General features: G+C 40.9%; 1 protein-coding gene across 17 annotated transcripts in view; it reads left to right on the forward strand.

Moving 5' to 3' along the window:
• Positions 1–18923, forward strand: part of NOL4 (nucleolar protein 4) — a 187709-nt gene that overhangs the window by 14052 nt on the left and 154734 nt on the right. For 2 of the 17 annotated variants that reach the window (XM_086889116.1, XM_086889180.1), the window contains exon 1: positions 828–1222. The exons of 4 other annotated variants lie outside the window; for them this stretch is intronic. In XM_086889116.1, coding sequence (XP_086745242.1) covers positions 1124–1222 — 99 coding nt within the window. In that variant the 5' untranslated portion in view covers positions 828–1123. Of the gene's footprint in view, positions 1–827; positions 1223–1289; positions 1425–1752; positions 1994–5380; positions 5473–10141; positions 10263–18923 lie in introns of those variants that run through there. 11 more of the 17 variants (XM_086889134.1, XM_086889184.1, XM_023921181.2 and 8 more) reach the window with 9 other exon arrangements.

The following is an 18923-nucleotide window of genomic DNA, read 5'->3' on the forward strand; positions in this document are numbered from 1 at the left end:
AAAGCCAAACCAAAACAACAACAACAAAAAAACCCCACTTAAACATACATAACTGGAGAATCTATTAGGTCCAGTCCACCCACAGCCATCTGGAACACTAAGTTATCTGTCGGATTTATCCAAACAAAACTTTGGACAAAACATGAGCAGAAATGAGGTGGAGAAGTTGAGCTGAAGTAATTTTTACGTAAATCTTTTAAAATGTCGAAGGCCAAGAAGGCCAGTTTTAAGAATTGCTGAACGGTATTACCATAATAATGTGAAATAGACCATTTTAAAGGCAAAAAGCTGTTCCCACTGAAGTCAATAGCAAAATCTCACTGACTACAATAGTAGTGGGATTGGTCTGCTAAGTAGAAAACCATGCTTTAAAAAAAATCAATACTTCAATTTTACAAGGTAATATGGATAACAGTATAGTTGCCTATTATCAGACCCCATAGTCTGTGGATTTTATCTCTCTAATAATGGCAAGGTTTAGCACCTATCTTATGAATCATTGAGAGGAAAGACATAAGCCATTTCAAAGCATTTCCCCTGGCCCAGCCGGGAAAGCTCTCCAGAGGCAGGACGCGCTGCACCGAGCGTGCCTCCATCAGCGCCGTGCAGCAAGGATTACTCTGAAATGAATGGCTGCCTCGCTTGGAAAGAAAAAAATAGCATTAATCGCTGTGGATCTCGGGGTAGCGTTTGATGCCCAGGGCTTCCATTCCAGCCCTTCGTACGTGCCAGCCATAGACAGAGATGCCCCGAAATGGGTCAGGTTATCGTCTCAAACCCCACCGAAAAAAATTCCAAACAAATCAGCGGACCTTTTTATTTTGTATTTTCATTTTCACGTTTCAAGCATTGCCGCGTTGTGATCCAAAATAGATCTCTATCCCATACGTTCATTTTTACGCCGAGGATATACATAGATGTTAACAGATCTAGAGACTTCGGGGAAGGGAGTTGAATTTTCCCCCTCCGGCCGCAGCAGGGCAGGCAGACCGCTGTGTGTTTATTCCCTGGAGTCCCCAGCGGGGGCTGCCAGGGTCTCTCGGCCGCGGGGCTGGCCGTGTGCGGGGAGCGGGGTGTCCCCGGGTGCGGCGGAGGCGCGGTGACCGCGGCTCCATGGGACATAATGAGCGCGGCGGCTCGGCAGACATGTCCCTCACCCCTCCCCCTGCAGCCATATGGTGCCGTAAACAGCCGTGCGGGGACGGGGTTTTGTTGTCGTTGTGTGCGTGTCCCCCGCCCCTTCTCCCCGCGGGCGTCCCCGGGGTGCGGCCGGGGCTCCCCAGCGCCTCTCCCCGGGCGCGCCTCGCCGGGGACGGGACGGGGAACGGGGGCGGCTGCGGAGGGACCATCTGCCGGGCCACCCCTCGGGGACCCGCGTCCCGGGGTCCCCCCTGGGGAAGCAGCGCGGCCGCGACGCCAGCTGGGTGCGGGGGCTGCCCCGGGAGGGGGCACAGCCCTCTCCCCTCTCCCAGCCCGCTGCCGGCTCCATTAATTGATGCAGGGCTCGGGCTGGCATTGAGGGCACGGGGGAGGGGGAGCGGGGAGAGGGTGCGGCTGTGCCGCCATCGGCTCCCCCCCGCCTGTTCCTATGGAAACAGAGCAATACCTCCGGGACACACACACACACACACGCACACACACACATATACACACACACATACACACACACACACACACACACACACACACACACACATACACCCGCTCCTCGCTCCTCGCTCCCACTCGCGGGCGGGGGGGCCCGGCCGGGCCCGGCCGCCGCGCCCTCGGCAGCGCCGTTCCCATGGCGACGGGCTGCGGCAGCACCTGTGCGGCCTCCGCCGCCCCTCGGCCCGCGGCCCCCGCCGCATCCCGGGCGGAGGGTTGAGCCAGCCCGCCGGGAAACGCCTGCGGGCCCAGGGCCGGGGGCGGATCTTGTGCCGCCGCGGTGGGCACGGACAGGCCCTGCGCAGCCATCAGCCTGCACCCGAGTGCAGGCAGGGAGTATTGTGAGGTGCAGTAAAACATCGTCTCCAGTGTATTTTCAGTGCGCTGAATGCCCTGTGCCTGCCCCGGCGTAGTGGTTGCTGCGGGCACGGGTAGCATTACACTGGAGATGGATGGGTGATAGAATAATGGAATGTTAAAGAATGTTAGGGAACCTAAAGATCATTTACTCCGAACACCCACCGCCATGGTCAGGGACACTTCCCCATGGACCAGGTTGCTCAAGGCCTTATCCAGACCGGCCTTGAAAACTGCCAGGGTTTGGGTGTCCTCAAACTCCCTGGGCAATCTATTCCCTTGCCTCACCACCCTCACAGTAAAGAATTTCTTGCTAAGACTTAACCTAAATTTCCCCTCTTTCAATTTGTACCCATTGCTTCTCATGCTGTCACTACAGTTCCTGATGGAAAGTCCCTCTCCAGCCTCCCTATAGCCTCCTTCAGGTACTGTGAGGTCTCCATGCAGCCTTCTCTTCTCCAGGCTGAGCAGCCCCAAGTTCCTCAGCCTGTCTTTGTAGGGGAGGTGCTCCAGTCCTCTTGTCAGCTTTGTGACCCTCCTCTGGACTTGCTGGTGATGCCCTCCTCTGTCCGAGGAGCTGTGTGGGCAGCCACGGATGGGTTTCAGCGCCAGCCAGCCCTGTTCCCGTGTTCCTGCGGATGGGTGCCGGGGTGTGTATGCAAGTGATACAGCTGGTACCTATTCCATCGTGGCTGTCTTGCACACCTGCAGTGCACTTGTGCCACGGCTGTGTAGCCTGCGGATAGCACAGGCCTCAGGAGCTATGAGCTTGACTTAAGGAAACCCTTGGCTTTGGAAACAAGCCCCAAATCTAAGAAAACACACTGTGATGCCACACAAGACCCTGCTGGCAGGGCTGCTCAGCAACACCACAGCTACAAATACTTGCTGTAAATAGTGATGTGTTGTGGTTGTGACCTGAGGTGCAGGGAATGGAAATAAAACCTTGTGCCACTGTCACTGCTGGTGTTCACCCCAGCACTTGAGACATGTCTTGCTACCAGCCCTGGTACTCTCTTACCCTGTCAAGGTGGCTGTATAGTATGTAGCATAGGATATAGTTACAGCTGTTGCTGAACATAGTGTTGCTCCATTCTTGGCCGTCAAAGGTATTACACTGGCTATTACAGGCAATAAAAACATTTGCATATGGTTGTGATAGGAAAACATGGACTTTGGCCCTTGATATGCAAATATTAGTATGATATATTTTCAGGCCAGGTCTGTCCCTCTGAGGAAGACTTGTGGGTCCCTTCTGCCATGTAGCTGATAGGGCAGGTCAGAAACTGGGGAGAGTGGGTAGATAGGAGGAATGTCTTTAGTCCCAAGTACTAGAAGAGGTTTCTCTTTTAGCCATAATGAGAAAACTTTTTATCAGCTGCACTAAACGATGGGTTGTGTGGCATAGAATACAGCTGGAGGACTCCTTTTGTCTTTAATAGAATGCTACTAAAAAGTTAGTAAAATATCTGACCAATGGTAATATCACAAACGAAAATAAAAATTTAATTACTTTATGAAAAACTAACCACAAAACTGTATCTGTATCCTAAAGATGCCAATGACAAAAAATATCAGGAATCTTTTTTTTTCTTTATAGATATAAAAAAGTATCTCAGAACTGGAGTCTTATCAGCTGTTACAATTTCATTGTGAGTCCCATGGTGTTTGTAATTTTTTCTTTAAAAATCCCATCTCCAGTCAAATGCTACTTTTGTGTTAAAAAAAACCCCTCATACAAAAATCCTTTAGCAATCCTCCACAGCTGTACAGAAAAGATTGTCTTAGCAACAACTCCCTGTCAGTTCTCAAAATCTCTCAAGGACCATGGGTATTTCATTATCAGCCTTTTGACTGACGGGTATATAAAGTGCAGGTAGTTAGTGTGGTTATGAAGACTTGATTTATTAATGGATAGTCTTGAATGTTTGAGAATGTCCACTTTAAACTCTGCAAATGTCTCAAGTGGACCCTGTAGACTTAGAAACCAGGAAATAAAAAAAAAAAAAGCAGGGATTTTTTTTTTCATAAATAGTAAGATTTTTCAGGGCAATTAAGTGATTTTCCATACCTTATTTAATTAATTCAAATATCAGTTAAGCAATTATCCTTAAAACAAAGTGAGAGAATGAAGGATATAATTTGAGTGGAATCCTTTCAACATAATGCCTAGTAAGCTCTTTGAAAAAAATTCAGAAGGTGCTCAAAATAACAAAACCAGACAAATTTAATTATAGAGATAGGAACACTGAATACATCTTAAATTATATAAAGCTCAGCCTCATAATAGGGGAGTCTAGAAGCTTCAGTTTCTGAAGTTTACGAATCAGGTTGCAAAAGCTTACCTCAAAAAAACTGTGTGAGTATGCTGCACCAGAAAGCAAGATCTGGAGGAGAGCATTCTGGTAAACTTGTTGAAGACCCTATTTCCCAGGTCCCATCTCACTGGGAGACATTCCCTCTGCTCTGCTGCAACACAGCAGCACAGGAGGACCAAATGTGAAAGCAGCATCAATGCCATTACTTTTTGTCCTCTTAATAGTAATAGGTTGACTTCTGGGGGACCAAAAATGCAAAATAAATTGCTACAGTAGCTACAGGATCAATAACTCACAAAGATTATTTCAGAGAATTGATAGAGCTTGAGTTATGGCATCCATTGGGTTGGTCACAATCATCACCCCAGTCTGACCAGCAGGTTGAGGGAGGTGACTCCACCCCTATGCTCTGCTCTCATGAGGCCCCACCTGGAGGGCTGTGTCCAGGACTGCAGTCCACAGCACAGAAAAGATGTGGAACTGTTGGGTGGGTCCAAAGGAGACACACAAAGATGACTGGGGAGCTGGAGCACCTCTCCTACAAAGACAGGCTGAGAGTTGGTGCTGTTCAGTCTGGAGAAGAGAAAGCTCCAGGAAGAGCTTATTGAAACCTTTCAGTAGTTGAAGGGTGCTTACAGGAAAGATGGGCAGTTTTCACCAGGTCTGCTGTGACAGAACAAGGGGCAATCTGTTTAAACTGAAAAAGGGTATATTTGGATTGGACAGAAGAAAGAGGTTTTTCACAATGAGGGTGGTGAGGCACTGGAAGAGATTGCCCAGGGCAGTATGAGTGTCCCATCCCCAGGAATGTTCAGGGCCAGGTTGTATGAGGCTTTGAGCAACTTGATATCTGGTAGAAGTTATCTCCATCCATGGAAGGGGGATTTGAACTAGAGTATCTTTAAGGTCCCTTCCAACACAAACCGTTCTGTGGTTCTGATTCTGTCTCTGTAACTCATGAGGCTCTGCATAACTGAGGTCTGGGAAGGATGAAAACAAACAATAGGATGCTCAACTGGACACTGTTGTCTTAATAGATGTTTTTTTTTTAATTTCAGTGAATATACAGGCTGAAACATACTGTGAATGGAGAAGGAATGTCTATAAACGTTGAGCAGAAACAAGGAGACAAAAAAAAAGGGGGGGAGAGGTAAAAAGTATCATCTGAGCAGAAAATCTAGTAGGAAAAAATGAAATAGAGCAATGCTTTCTGCATCAACATCCAAAATCTGAGTGAAATACAAAAAGATTTTTTTGGGGTATCATCAGAAATCCTAACATGTATTTGTAAAAAAAAAAAAAAAAAAGAGTAAAACAATGTTCCTGACCCCTGGGGGAGAGTGTAATGATGGCATTGTGTTGTGAAGTACTCTCAGATGGCAGGTTGCTGTTTAAAATGACTGAACAAGATGGAAAAAGGGCAGTAGTAGGGAACAGATAGATGGCATAAAACCCCAGATACAGAATGAAACCCCATCCTAAACTCATTGTATCCACTGGTGACAGCTACCTCAAGGGTCTGTTCATTTTCCTAGGCTACATTTAACAGCTTGCCATGTCAGTGAAATACTGTTGAATCAAATTGAATTTAATTTCATGTGTATACCCACATGAAAACCAAGCACACATATTTACCAGACATGCAGCTGTGCCTGTTGTCTCCCCAGAAAACAAATTTCAGGATACATGCAGAATACCCCCAATGAAAAGTTATGCTAGAAATGATTTGATTTGACAGGAAATTACTGTGTCATTTCCTTTTAAAGGCTGTAGCACACAAAATACAGTACTGTAATAGGCTATTTGCACAGAACAGAACAGGGCTTGCCTGTATGGTCTTTTTAAAAATCTTCTTTGTGATCCACACTGGTTTGGCTGTTGTAGACATACAATTTTGAATTTAGAGTTTACCTACAACTGGCCTTGTATGTGGTTTGGCTAGCAGATGTGATTAGTCAATAAAGTAATAACATTTTTCTTAGAACAGGCAAGGCTTGAATTATGTAGATGAAGTACATATTCAGTCCTCATAGATGTCTGTTGGTGCAAGTGCATCAAAGCCTTTTCAATCATTTTGGAGTGAGTGGCTGCTATAAAGTGCAAGCAAATGAGTGGGTGCAATGTATTTACAGAGACATGTGACACAAGAATTTCTACTACACTAGCGTCCTTGGTTTTACTAAATGTTTCACAAAACATGTGAACTCCTGCAGTGTGTCTTGGGAAATGCAGTCCAGGAAGACTCAAACCTGACATAAAGAAATGGTCAAAATTTGAGATAATCAAATTGCAGCTTCTTGTAGGTATAGCAGTATATCAGAAGATGCAGTTTAATGTTGAATCAATGCATAAAGTAACAAAATACACATTTGAAAATTCAGTCCTTGTTAATGTTTTGTTCAGCAGAATAAAAGCATTGTTGTTCAAGTTGTCAGCAAGACGAAAACAGGTGCTTGCTTTCCTTGTGAGATAATTTTGAAGCTTTATAACTGTAGCCATCTCTGATATGTATGTGAAACTCTGATCTCTGCGTTTGCTGAGGAATGAAAAGTGATGATTGTGTGTCCGTAGTCCTTTGCAGGCAAAGCATCATTGTGGAGAGAATAGGACAATTTGGAAGATTGATTCATAGTTTTTTAAAATCAATGTTACTCTGAGATTAGCTGTGTTGTTTAGAGCATGCTGTTAATATCTTCAGGCTTGTGATCCCTGTAGAGGCTTAAGGTCACTTAAGTTCACTTAAGAGTTGAACTTGATGATCCTTGTGGGTGTCTTCCAACTCAGAATATTCTGTGATTCTTCAATGGGATTTAAAATTATGCTATTATTTGTGAAGAAATGTGCTGAACCCCTTGTAAGGGAAGCTATTTTTGGTAGGAGATGAAATTGGGCTTATGGAATTGGGAGATAAGGTGGAAGCACGGCAGTGACATGACAAAGCCTTAGGGAGGTGATCACCTATTTCTCACAGCCACCGAGAGGCCCTTGCTAACTCCTTAGCAGATATGATCTAGTATGACAGAGGAACTTTATTCTCCAGTGAGTCCTAGAGAGGGTTAGTGTCATGCCTGTGCTCCAAGTGAAAATAACTAAGAAGCAGCAGCACACCAGTCTGCAAAGCTTTTGGCAGGCTCTTGGCATAGGCTCAGCCAAAGTTTCTGTGTTTACCTGTAGTAGTTTGCAAAATAGTGTCTCAGAGGCAGTGATGAAACCTACCTCAGATGAGTAATTTATGACAAGACAAGAAATTACATTATGAGCCACAGAAGACAATCCCTTTTTTGTCAGGGGTGACCATTTGATTTTTCTTTCATCTGTCCCTGATTTTCTGTAGTACTTTCCATCTCAAGAGATCCCATATGACAAATTTAAGCTAAACTGTCAATTACAACCAGCTCTGGGTTGGATGGCACACCTGTCTATCAAGCTGTACATCATGTGAATGTCATGAGAGGAAGAGAACTTTATTGTCATTACTGAGGGCATCCAAGTCCTATGTCCCATTGGCTTCATACAGCCAATATATCCAGAGAAGTGAGAAAATGCACAGGTCATTTAATACTGGTGAATTACAGTTTTGATACAGTTTGAACACAGTAGTTTAAACTAAGATATTGGGAGACAGCTCACCAAATTCTTCTGAACTTCACAAATAATGTAGTCATTATACTGTGTTTAAAATATAATTGAATTCTAATCCTATGTTTCAACTCTTCTTCCTGTTCTTATAAACAACTGAGGAACTTAAACTTTATTCTTTAAATAGAGAGAGAAAGTTTAAGTAAGGACGCATGCTCACAGAGAATTGTTAATATAGTGTTTGGTTCATGTTTTGAGCACAGAACTGTACTATTAATTACAAAGCTTTGTATAGTTTGCATATTACCCATTGTAGGTATAACAAAATAAGCATGAATTTTATTAGACAGAACAGACTATTTAATCTGGAGCTTTTCTTTCATCAACTGTACTATATGTATACTAATATTATATATCATATCATATATCATATATCATATATCACATATCACATCATATCTTATATAAACTTATGTGCAAAGCTTAGTGTATGGTAGTAAATTCATGGGCATGCCTGGATTAAGGCAGAGACTTGCAAACATCTCATTAATAGGGAGTCTTCAGCTTGCAAATTCCCTGTCTTTCATCATGCATCAGATGTTGGGCAAATCTGGTTACCTACTTATTCAAAACACCAGTTCTTGCAGAACTGTTGAGGTAATAATGGTCCCCTTGATTATTTGTCTGTTCCCTTAATTCTGTTGGAAATAGAATTGGGGTGGTGGGCAGCATCATTAGTGATCAGAAGTGGGATGTACCTTTTATCTACACTAAAGAGAAATTAGTTATAGAAATAGTATCTATAAAAATTAGGAAGCTGAATTTACTTAACAGACCAGAATTTGCAAAGTCAGTGTTGTAGTTAGCATTGTTTTGAACTGTTTGCTGCTCAGGTGTGCTCCAAATTTGATGCAGGAAAAGTTCTGAGTAAAAGTCATATAACTGGGCATCTAACCTCCTTTTACTATGATTTTACAGTCCAGACATTGTCCGTTTCAGTTTCAGAGCAACATTATAAAGGAAAATGAATCCATTTACTCTCCCATTTAATAATTGATGGTAGATGTGCATATAAGACTGCAAAAGATTTTAAAGAATATTCATACAGCTTTAGATAGAGCCTTTTGAAGAAGGGTGCTGCTATACAATAAAGGCCTGAATGAGGGACCCAACAAACATGAACTCATGGAATTTTACAGCCAGTGGCACAACTGACACAGATTTTGATTTCCAGCCCTCTGATGAGTGTTGGTGCCTGAGCATGCCTGACAGAACATGCACAGAGTCCCTGTGGAAATTGCTAGCCATAAATCTGTTTAAGCCCTGCAAGAAGTGTTTGGACTGCATGAAGAGCTGCAGATGGAATGAGAGTAGAGCTAGGGGTAGAAAAAGTAAAAGTAGCAGGGAAAATGCATTTTATCTTAGTGCTTCTGTAGAAGAACCAATGTCACTCCCACAAGCATTTAAGCAGAGTATTCTAGCTTCTTTAAGAAGGGTGTCAAAAAGGGCAAGGAAGACTTTGGTTCATATAATGCTTATTGCAAGTTTGATATACCTTGTTCAGGGAAAAACTGAGTTAACTGGGTCTTCAAAGAAGTCGAGGGGACTGTTTGAGGTCATTGTATCCTCGTAGTGCATAACCCTACAGGCCAAATAAGAGTTTAGTGGGCTTTCATGGAGGTCCATCATATGTAACATTAGCAAGTGTTTTCTATTATACCAACAGCTTCAATGTAATATCTGATACAGAAGTGTTTTCTTTCTAAAGGAGATTACCAAAACAATTCCCAAGGACTCCCTTTTTCAATCAGTGCCACCATTTTTATCTGAGGTTCTTTTTATATCTATTTCATTTACATCAGTGTAACAAAAATTAGTTGGCAAGGTGAAACTGTAGATGAGTGTTGAAGATTTCTCCTAAGCAAAGTCTGGCTAATATTGACTTCAGTGTACAGTAGCAGCATGTTTGTGCTGAATGGTGGTATGAACTCCCCATCTGCAGATGTCAGCTTCCGAACTATCACGCTGGTCAGGACTGAACATATGGTTGAGCAGTGTTTTTCAAAACTTGGTTCTGCTGGCAAGGATTGGCCTCTTCATGCTGTAGGCTTTGTTTATGGTTGAAGAAGGGAGGAAGAAGAAAAGGAAAAAAAGTGGTGTAAATAATCTGATTCTCTGAAATAGTGCTTCCTCACAGAAACACAAGTTTTTTTTTCCATCTGGCAATTGTTCTTTCCTAGGTTACCCAGGAGAGAAAAGTGTTGCAGGAGTGAAAAAAGTGATAGAATTGAGGAAATGTAATTTAACTAAAGAAAAACTCAACAAATAAGCTATTGAAGAGCCCCACATAAGTCTGCTGAGGTAATTTCATAAAACCTGATCTGTACACACACATACAAATATTAACAAAACTTTACAAAAAAAAAAGGAACATTCATTATTTACCAATTAATTTAGTTTGGTAATACTTTTGAGGGTACAAGCCTTCTCTTAGGTCTGAGGGAGGATGAAAATATTTCTGTTTTTTTCCTGTCTTTTTGGAAAGAAAAGTTTTACATCCCTCCATGAAGAATTTGCCTTAAGAACACAGTTAGATATTTGGCTCATGGCATTGCTAGCTACAGCAAAAACTTATTGCCAATATCTCTCATGATACTTACTGCTTATGTTTCAAACCTGGTAGAGAGATTGTATATCCAACATTTTGCCTGGTTTTTCTGGGTACTGTGCTGCTACATCTGAGAACCAACCCTAACCCCTACAGTTCCTAATTTGCTTATGTTTGTATGTCATCAGGGCTGACACAGAGCTGCCGCTGAGACCCCATACAGGTGGAAGTCAGTGACCCTGCATTCTGCTTGTACTGATATGACCCTGAGTCCCCAGTGGCCTCTGTCCCTGGCCAGCTAACATTACCTGTGCAATTACAGAGAGCCCTTTCATAATCCCTGCTCATTTGTCCTTGCAGAAATCTAGAGGGATCTCTGGTAGAGGTTGTTAATTTGTACTCCAGGAATGTTTAGTCTGGGAAGTACCTCTTTGCTCCCTGCAACAAGCAGCTTGGGAAGTATGTTGGCAGTGCAGTCAGAGAACCAGGCCATGTGTGGAACATGGGTACCCTGGGGACTCCTGTCCCCTTTGGCACTGGAGCTGGGGACAGTTGTCATCATTCTGCACTTGGCCTTGAAAGTGAGGCTCCTGTGCCAGTGCTTAGGCTGTATCAGCACCAAAGCTTTGTACGGGTTGTGCAAAGCCACTGATGTTTTCCATACCTTAAGCAGCCTGTACAGCACCAGTGCAGCTTAAAATCTGATCCCCGGTGTCTTTACTGATGATGTTAATGAGGTTACCAATTAATGGCACCTAATGGGCTGTTGTAGCAGTGGTTTTGGTGATGGAGACAGCTGTCCTCTGGGAGCTGTGCTGAGACCGTGAACTCATTTTGTATAAGCAAGTGAACAGCTGTTGCAGAATCATCGATGGAGAGATTAGATCACACATTTCATCTCCCTGCCACCCCAAGGCTATTCCTTGCCATAGACAGCAGGTTGAAGGAGGAAGTAACTTTAGGGACAAAAGCCCTTGCTGAAGTTGCAGGCAGAAACCTGGACACAAAAACACTATATACCATCAGCAGCCCTCTGATTCATCCTCTTTCCCCGACTTTTTGAAATATTTTACCAGTTAACTTGGATTTTGAAGCAATTTTTTTTATTTAGAAGTTTTGTCACTGTGTGGGGTTGATCTGTGGTGTGGTATGTTTTTGGCATCTCATTGCAGTATGTAACACTTGGCACTTGCACTTCACATTATGTATTAAAAAAGCTCCTTCTGCCAACACCCTTACATCAGAGGCTTACGAGTATTTGGACTATAATTTTGAAATATATATATTTAATATACATAATTTCACAGGCAGCACTTTGGGGTAATGAGTTCTTATTATTTAAGCTTCACTTTAGTGTTAGGTTACTTTTGGTGTACAGTAGTTGCATTTCATCAGTCTGAAAAAAGGTGGCATTATAGATCTACATTGCATTCCCCTAGTGCTTGAATACCTGTAAAGTATAACACACTTTAAATTATAATTGAGCCATTTTTCATTTTTGGAGCATGACAGATTGTTAAGAGTTAACATTTAATTAGTAGCTTGCCCATTTCTTTTTGCTGAGCTGATGACAATACCTGATCTTATAATTTAGGAAAAAAACCCTGAACATACTAAGCAGGCCCACACTAGGATTCACACCCATTCATTTTAAAACCCCCTACAGTAAAAAAAAAAAAATGATGAGAATTAGTTGATTTATCCTTTTACCCTTATTCAGGAAAAGCAAATCTTTTCGTGCTCAGCAGATACAAAGAACTGTCTATCTTGAGACTAAAGTAAAACTAAGTTTTGTATGTATTATAATTGCTACAAACTTTTGGAAACAAAGTTTCATGGAAATCACTGTGCAGTGTGCTGAGCTGTTGGAGTGGGGAGCTGAGGTCCCTTCCTTTTAAAACACTCACCAGGAGTAGCTGACCCTTCCAGATTAGCTGTGAGATTGAAAAGGCAGTTCCCCTGCCAAGCATTTAGCTTGGCATTGCAGTCTTCTCTGGAAAAGTCCTGGAGCAACTGTTTACAGCTTGGCAGACATAATTATCAGATAAAATGTATGAAGAGTAGAAAGACATGAAGAAGACCATGTCATTTCAGTATTCATACACTTAGTGGACACTTGTGCTTCAGTGAGTTGTTATCCTTCAATTTTTTTACTTAGTCTAATGGTGTGTTTACTGTTTTTTCAACAGCTGAAGAAATCTGTACACAGAAAGATTACCTCCAGCCTCAGAATATCTTATTTGAAACTTTTTTAGTGTCGTAGGAGAAATCTTATAGTTATCTTAATACTTATCTCTATATTCAGTTTTACTTTCAGTAAAAGAATAAAATGTTACTTTAATGGGATAAATTTTCACGCGCTTTCATCTTGTGGTAGAACTGAAATGTTGACAGCTTTTTAAGCTTAAAATCTGCAATTTCTTAGAATTCACAGTATTACAGAAAATTCTGGTAGAAAATCCTTATACCTAGATGAATCCTTTAATGAGCCATGAAGAAGGAATACATGCATTAAAACTTTGGTCATGAATGTGAACTTAAACAAAAAAAGTTCATTTATATTTGGCTCTCTGTTCAGTTACCCTTGATGAACAAGCTAGGTTTATTAGGTCTCAGCTGCTTACCAAACAGCGAGTTTGAAGAGGGCAAATGAAGTTTGCTGGATGTTTCCAGACCTGTCAGGAGTATTTAAAAAAAAAATTAACTTCAAAGCCAAAACTTAATTCTTTCTAATAGAATCCTAACCCATTAGAAAAGAGACAGTATCCTTCAAGGAACAGGAAATAATACAATTTGGTTATCAAAAAAAGAAATAGTTATTGCTGCTCTTAAAATATAAGCTTCAGAAAAAACTCTTTTGAAACATCCTAAGATCAGAAATTATTTTGAGGCAATTTTTCAAAATTAAGAATTTGTAAGTAAATTATAGTTAAGTTCAAGTTAATAAAAATTTTAATTCAAGAAATTGCTTTCTTTTACCATTTGCTGATTTTGTTTTTTTATTTCTGTTGTTATTATTACAAATTGACCATAATTTTTCAGCTTTAAAATGCAAACTGCTATTCCCCTGCAGGTGTTATATGTGCTCTTCCTCTGGCTCTGTCCAATTCTAGCTTTGGTTTGGAATTGTCACATACATTTCACTCAATACATGTAGTGCATGTAGTGCCTGGGTTACTTTTCCCCATACTAAAGTCAACAAACTTTTGTAGACAGAATAGAGCATTAATTTGATTTCTCTGTCAAAAAATAAAAGAAAAATGGCCAGCTGATAACAGACTGCATGTAATGATGGAAGCATCATCTGTTGTTTTAACATGATAAGTAGGCAGGAATTTGCTAGAGAGGAACACATGTAGAAGGAGTAATGTGGCAAATAAAGACTCTGAGAATAAGTGTTTGTTCAACTTCTTTTTGATCTCCTGAGTCACACCAGGGCCACATGAGCTAGATAGTTACATATATTTCTCATAATTTTGCATAATGTTCATCACAATATGTTTGTATGAAAAATCCAGTCTTGTTGCCTTATCAAGGAAGCTATGTCTGCCTTTTTATTGGCATTTTAATTTGGAAAATGAGTATGTCTTTGGAACAAAGCTCCTGACCATGCTTGCTGGGCTTTGTTTGACAGTGTAATACTTTTTCAGTATATAAACAGACCCCTTTTAGTGAAAGAAATCTGGAATTTGATAGACATGCACCTACTGGGTTGTGACCAGAACTGTGTCCATTGCAGAGGTCCAGGTTAGAGATATCCTGAAATGCTTATGGTGTGGCATGAGCTCCTTGGTATCATGTGCTTTGCCCCACAGATGTGCTGCTCCTGTGGTGCCCCGCTTGCTGAGGGAGATTCAGCCTGTGGCATTTGGTTAGCTTGCAGCTATGGACTTCACAGTGATGTCTGACCCAGCTTCTGACCCACTTTTGGTCAGAAGGATTGTGTAAATGTTTAAACATCAAAGGAAAAAAAATATCAGGTGCTGAGGGAAAAGTTTATTCAGACCTCAGTTAAGAAGCAACTCTTAACTGGAGTGAACTGCAACCAGGGCTCTGCCTGTCCTGTGTTCCTCACAGGGTTTCCTGCAATTCCTTCAAGGCTCTGAGTGCAGACATCTGTTTGAAATTACCTCTGGTTTCCCATGTCCATGCTTGTTTTTGGTAGGAGATGCAAGAGTCTTTACACGCACTACATTTTTTAGTTCAAGTATCTTTTGCACTCACACTGATCTCCCTTTTGCAGAGCCACAAAGTGGGTCAGACTGGGAGGAACCACTGTGGCCATCTGGTCCAATCTCTCTGCTCAAGCAGGGTCATCCTAAAGCACACAGCACAGGGCTGCATCCAGACGGTTCTTGAGTATCTCCAGTGAGGGAGACTCCACACCCTCTCTGGCCAATCTGTTCATATCATGAATGTGCATGGTCACTGCACAGTAGTTGTTCCTCATATTCAGGTGAAACTTCCTGTGCATCAGTTTCTGCCTCTTGCCATCCATATACACTTCTGAGGAAAGATAAGGAAGAAAAGTTTTTGCCCTTTAATATGTAAAGAGCATTAAATACTTATCTCAGAGACCACTGGCCAGGTTATTATCCTATTCATGCCAAAGGAACTTCTGAAAATACCTTTGAAAATATTTTGTGTATGATGAAATAATCTCTAGGCCTATTTTACCATGATTCAAGGAAGGACAGGTGACAGACCTTCCTTCTACAGGAAGCTGGCAAGTTGAGTTTCACAACTCATTCTCTCTACTTGCTACAGCTTTATTTAATGGTGCGAATGATCCACACCAGATGATGGCCTCACCTGAAACGACTCAGTGGGACAGCCTTTTTGGGTAGGATATTTTAGACTTAAATGGCACCCAGCATTCACCCCTCACTGGTTATGGACAGAGATTTGGCTTTGATGCTTTTCCTCTCATCTTGAACAGTTCAAGAGATAAAGGAGAAGGGGACTTCTGCTCACTATTGATTTTGTGTATTGGCTGTTTTGAACTCACCTATCAAACCAGTCCAGTAAGAGGACTTTCTGGCACCTACAGCTTTCATAACACACCAAAACTTTGTGTCTGTTGTTTAGTTTAATCTCTCATCTCAAAGGGTAAATTAATTTCCCATTTTATTTCACTTTTTTTAATTCTCTTTGTCTTCATGATCTATCTCTACAATTAATTTGACTTATTGCTGCCATGTCCTAGCTTATTTGTTTAGTTCTTGTAGTGTATGTTTTTTCTAAAGGGAGAATTTGTCAGCTGGAAATGGTTCTGGTGTGTATCTGTTTTAATATAACTCTGATTTTTCCTGTCTCCATCTGCTGGTAAAAAATGAGATTTGCTGTTCAAACATGATATAATGTGGAACAGAAACTGTAAATTTCAAATTTTGCTATTATAGACACTTTCCATTTGGAACTGGATAGAAGTGACCAGTTTATTTATTACTTAATAATAGCTTCAAAATACTAATAACTTTTGGTCTTTTGTGGATTTTCACTGTGCTGACAGGAATGAGTCAGATATTCAAATGGATGTACTCATAACCCAGGAGTTCAAATACATGGGCTGATTAAAGTAATTTGGTCATTTCTATGGGAGTAAGAGGCATTCTAAAACACTCATCCCTATTTTTAAATATCAATATTTTTTACAGTTATTGAACAAGCAGATAAAGGAAATAATGTACAATGGGATTTTCAATTGCTTATTTGTTTTCAATTATTTCTGCAGACAGAAATAATCTATAGGGTTCATGTTATACATCAACCACCATTGCTTCCTCCTAACATTTTCCATACAAAATTTTCCTATCTTGAACCCAGGGGGAGTAAAAAATCTACATACAATCATGTCAGGAGCTCATTATGAATGAACTAACAATGCATAGGGCTATGAACTAAACTTTTTGTTCATTAAGGGTACAGTGTTTCAGTCAGCAAAAGACTTTGCTTCTTATCCAGGGGAAATTCAAAATGTGATACAAGTCAGCAGAGGTGTGGGGACATAAATGTGCTTTAACTCTGCTGCTGTCTGAACAGATTATATGAGAAAAATGTTACACATCATATTTCTCCATTCAAAGCAGTCTTAGATTTATATGTGATTTATATGTGATTTATATTATGTAATGAAATATTTAGGTGCATTGTTAGTTGCATCTACTTCTAATGTTTTGTAGGTGCTTCTGGCTTTGATGCTTTTACAACAGAGGTTTTTATAGACCTGAACGTTTTCTATAAAACTACCAACCAAGACTTTCCTTTTATTTTCTATTTCCGTCTATCAAGTCTTTATAGGAATATTTTTCAAACACACAGTCAGGATGCCGATAGTTATATTCATTCACAAAGCAAGAGGGTGTTTTATGAAACCTATTTCCTCCTAGAAATTTCAACAGGAGATGGGGCAGCTATTCTCAAGCAAGCAATTACAAGCACTTTTGTTTCAGTGGCATTAATTTTAAAGGCTTGTATTAAATTTTTTTCTTCTCTGCAAAGTAACTATAAAAACGACAACCTTTTATTTAATAGGTATTTTTGCTGCTTAAGAGTTTTATCTATTCACTTTACTAGCAAACTTTCTTCCTTTCTTTACTCTGAAAAGCCCTGTAGATTCATCCTTAATAAAAGAGACTGCCTGTCTCCCCAACCATCCTGGTTCAAAGGGATCCTTAGCACTTTCTGGGTGGTACACAACTCTGTAAAATTCACTTCTGTTCAGAAATTTATTCTTTGTCTAGATATCTAAAAAACAAAAAAAGGAAACCAATCTCAGAGTACAAATGGATTTTGTAGTGCTGAAAATGAAAAGAAACATTTCTTTATTTGTATCCAAAGAGCATTGGAAGATCTCTGGATATACATAAACACAAAAGTAAACAGGAAAAACTGTAATGCAAAGAATAAAATGAAGTAACATCTCGCTGATAGAGATTGAAACCAGCCCATCAGCTATAAGGATGAATGTAGTCTGTCAGTGTCTGTCACACTGCTGGCCAGAGAGGCATCTGAGACAACTGGTTTAGGCCATGGCACAGCACACGTCAGTGATGGCTGTAAAGAGATGGATGAAATGGCCTGAAAGGTTTGAAAGTCTAAGTCCAATGCTTGAATTGAAGAATTCTGTGAGGCTTCCCTCTTAAGTAATTTTTGATAGTGAGGCTTGGACTTTTTCCATGCTGAATAAAAGTCCTAAAAATACCTCAGTGATTTATAAATATCCTCCTTTCTATTCCAGAGTTGTTACTGCCCATGTCACTTTGAAAGTGGTATTTAAGTTTCCTAGAGCTATCAAGAAGAAACTCAATTAATATCTAGTCTACCCAAGACAGGATTTGCTCATACTATTCCTGACAAATATTTGCCTAACCTGGTCTCAAAATCCTCCTGTGACACACATCCCACAGCCTCCCCAGGCAAACTATTACTGTACTGGACTATCCACATCAATAGTAAGTTTTTCCAAATGTCTGATGTAAATCTCTTGTGCTGTGGTTTAAGCCTATTACTTGTCCTGTCCCTTGTGGACAATTCACAGCCTTTCAGTCATGGGAATAGCATTACAATGCATTCTCTTATTCAGGTTTTTTTAGCCTTAGTTGAGGCTAAAAAACTGTCCCCTTAGGCACTGTGAAAATTTTTATCCAAAGCCAGCTTATAAAGCAGAGCTGCTTTCTTAATGCCTTTATAAAATAACAATTTTGGGATAAAAGTGTAGTATGACATATGGCCATAGAAAGCCTGATACAACTATGTCCACTTCAGAGACTTCATGGTTTAAATGGAGATTTGAGGTTTTATCATTTGCCCAGCTTTTTACCTATTGGGATGTCATCATGGAATATGAAAAGTGTCAGTAAGTAGCTACCTTATTCAAATTACTCATGTGGTGTATTACTTCTGCAGTTGAGGCTTGCAGCTCTGCCCAGCATTGTGTGTTGCTGGATGAACTGAACAGTTCACTCAGCACCTTGGCACCTTCTGCAGCACTGCAGGTGTTCTGAATCAAGGTCTACCTCATTGTCTTAGCACCAAGCAGGATGAAGCCAACTTAGTTATGTCCAATCTCCACTAGATAAAGTTACATATAGATACAATTAGATGTAGATATCGAATTATAGCCCTGCCTTCCTCTGAAGCAGTTTCTACTCTGTTTAAACCATTTCTTTCTTACCCTTTTTGGCTGAAAAGGTTGGGAAAGTTTGTATTAATTTTCTAGCACTTCGATTAGAAATCATGATAATTTGTGCAGACTTTACTTCTGTGTGTTTTTAGAAGTTCTAACAACACCTGTTGATTGAGTCAGCTACATGGAGAAATAACCCTTCAGGAGCACCCCCAGATCATACCTCCCAACCTTTGGGTGTCCATGTCTGAGGAGAGAGGTTGGAGGACCATTAGAGAGAGAGCAC

Source organism: Cyanistes caeruleus, chromosome 1, assembly GCF_971803275.1.
Source record: "Cyanistes caeruleus chromosome 1, bCyaCae1.hap1.1, whole genome shotgun sequence".
Classification (NCBI taxonomy): Eukaryota; Metazoa; Chordata; class Aves; order Passeriformes; family Paridae; genus Cyanistes; species Cyanistes caeruleus.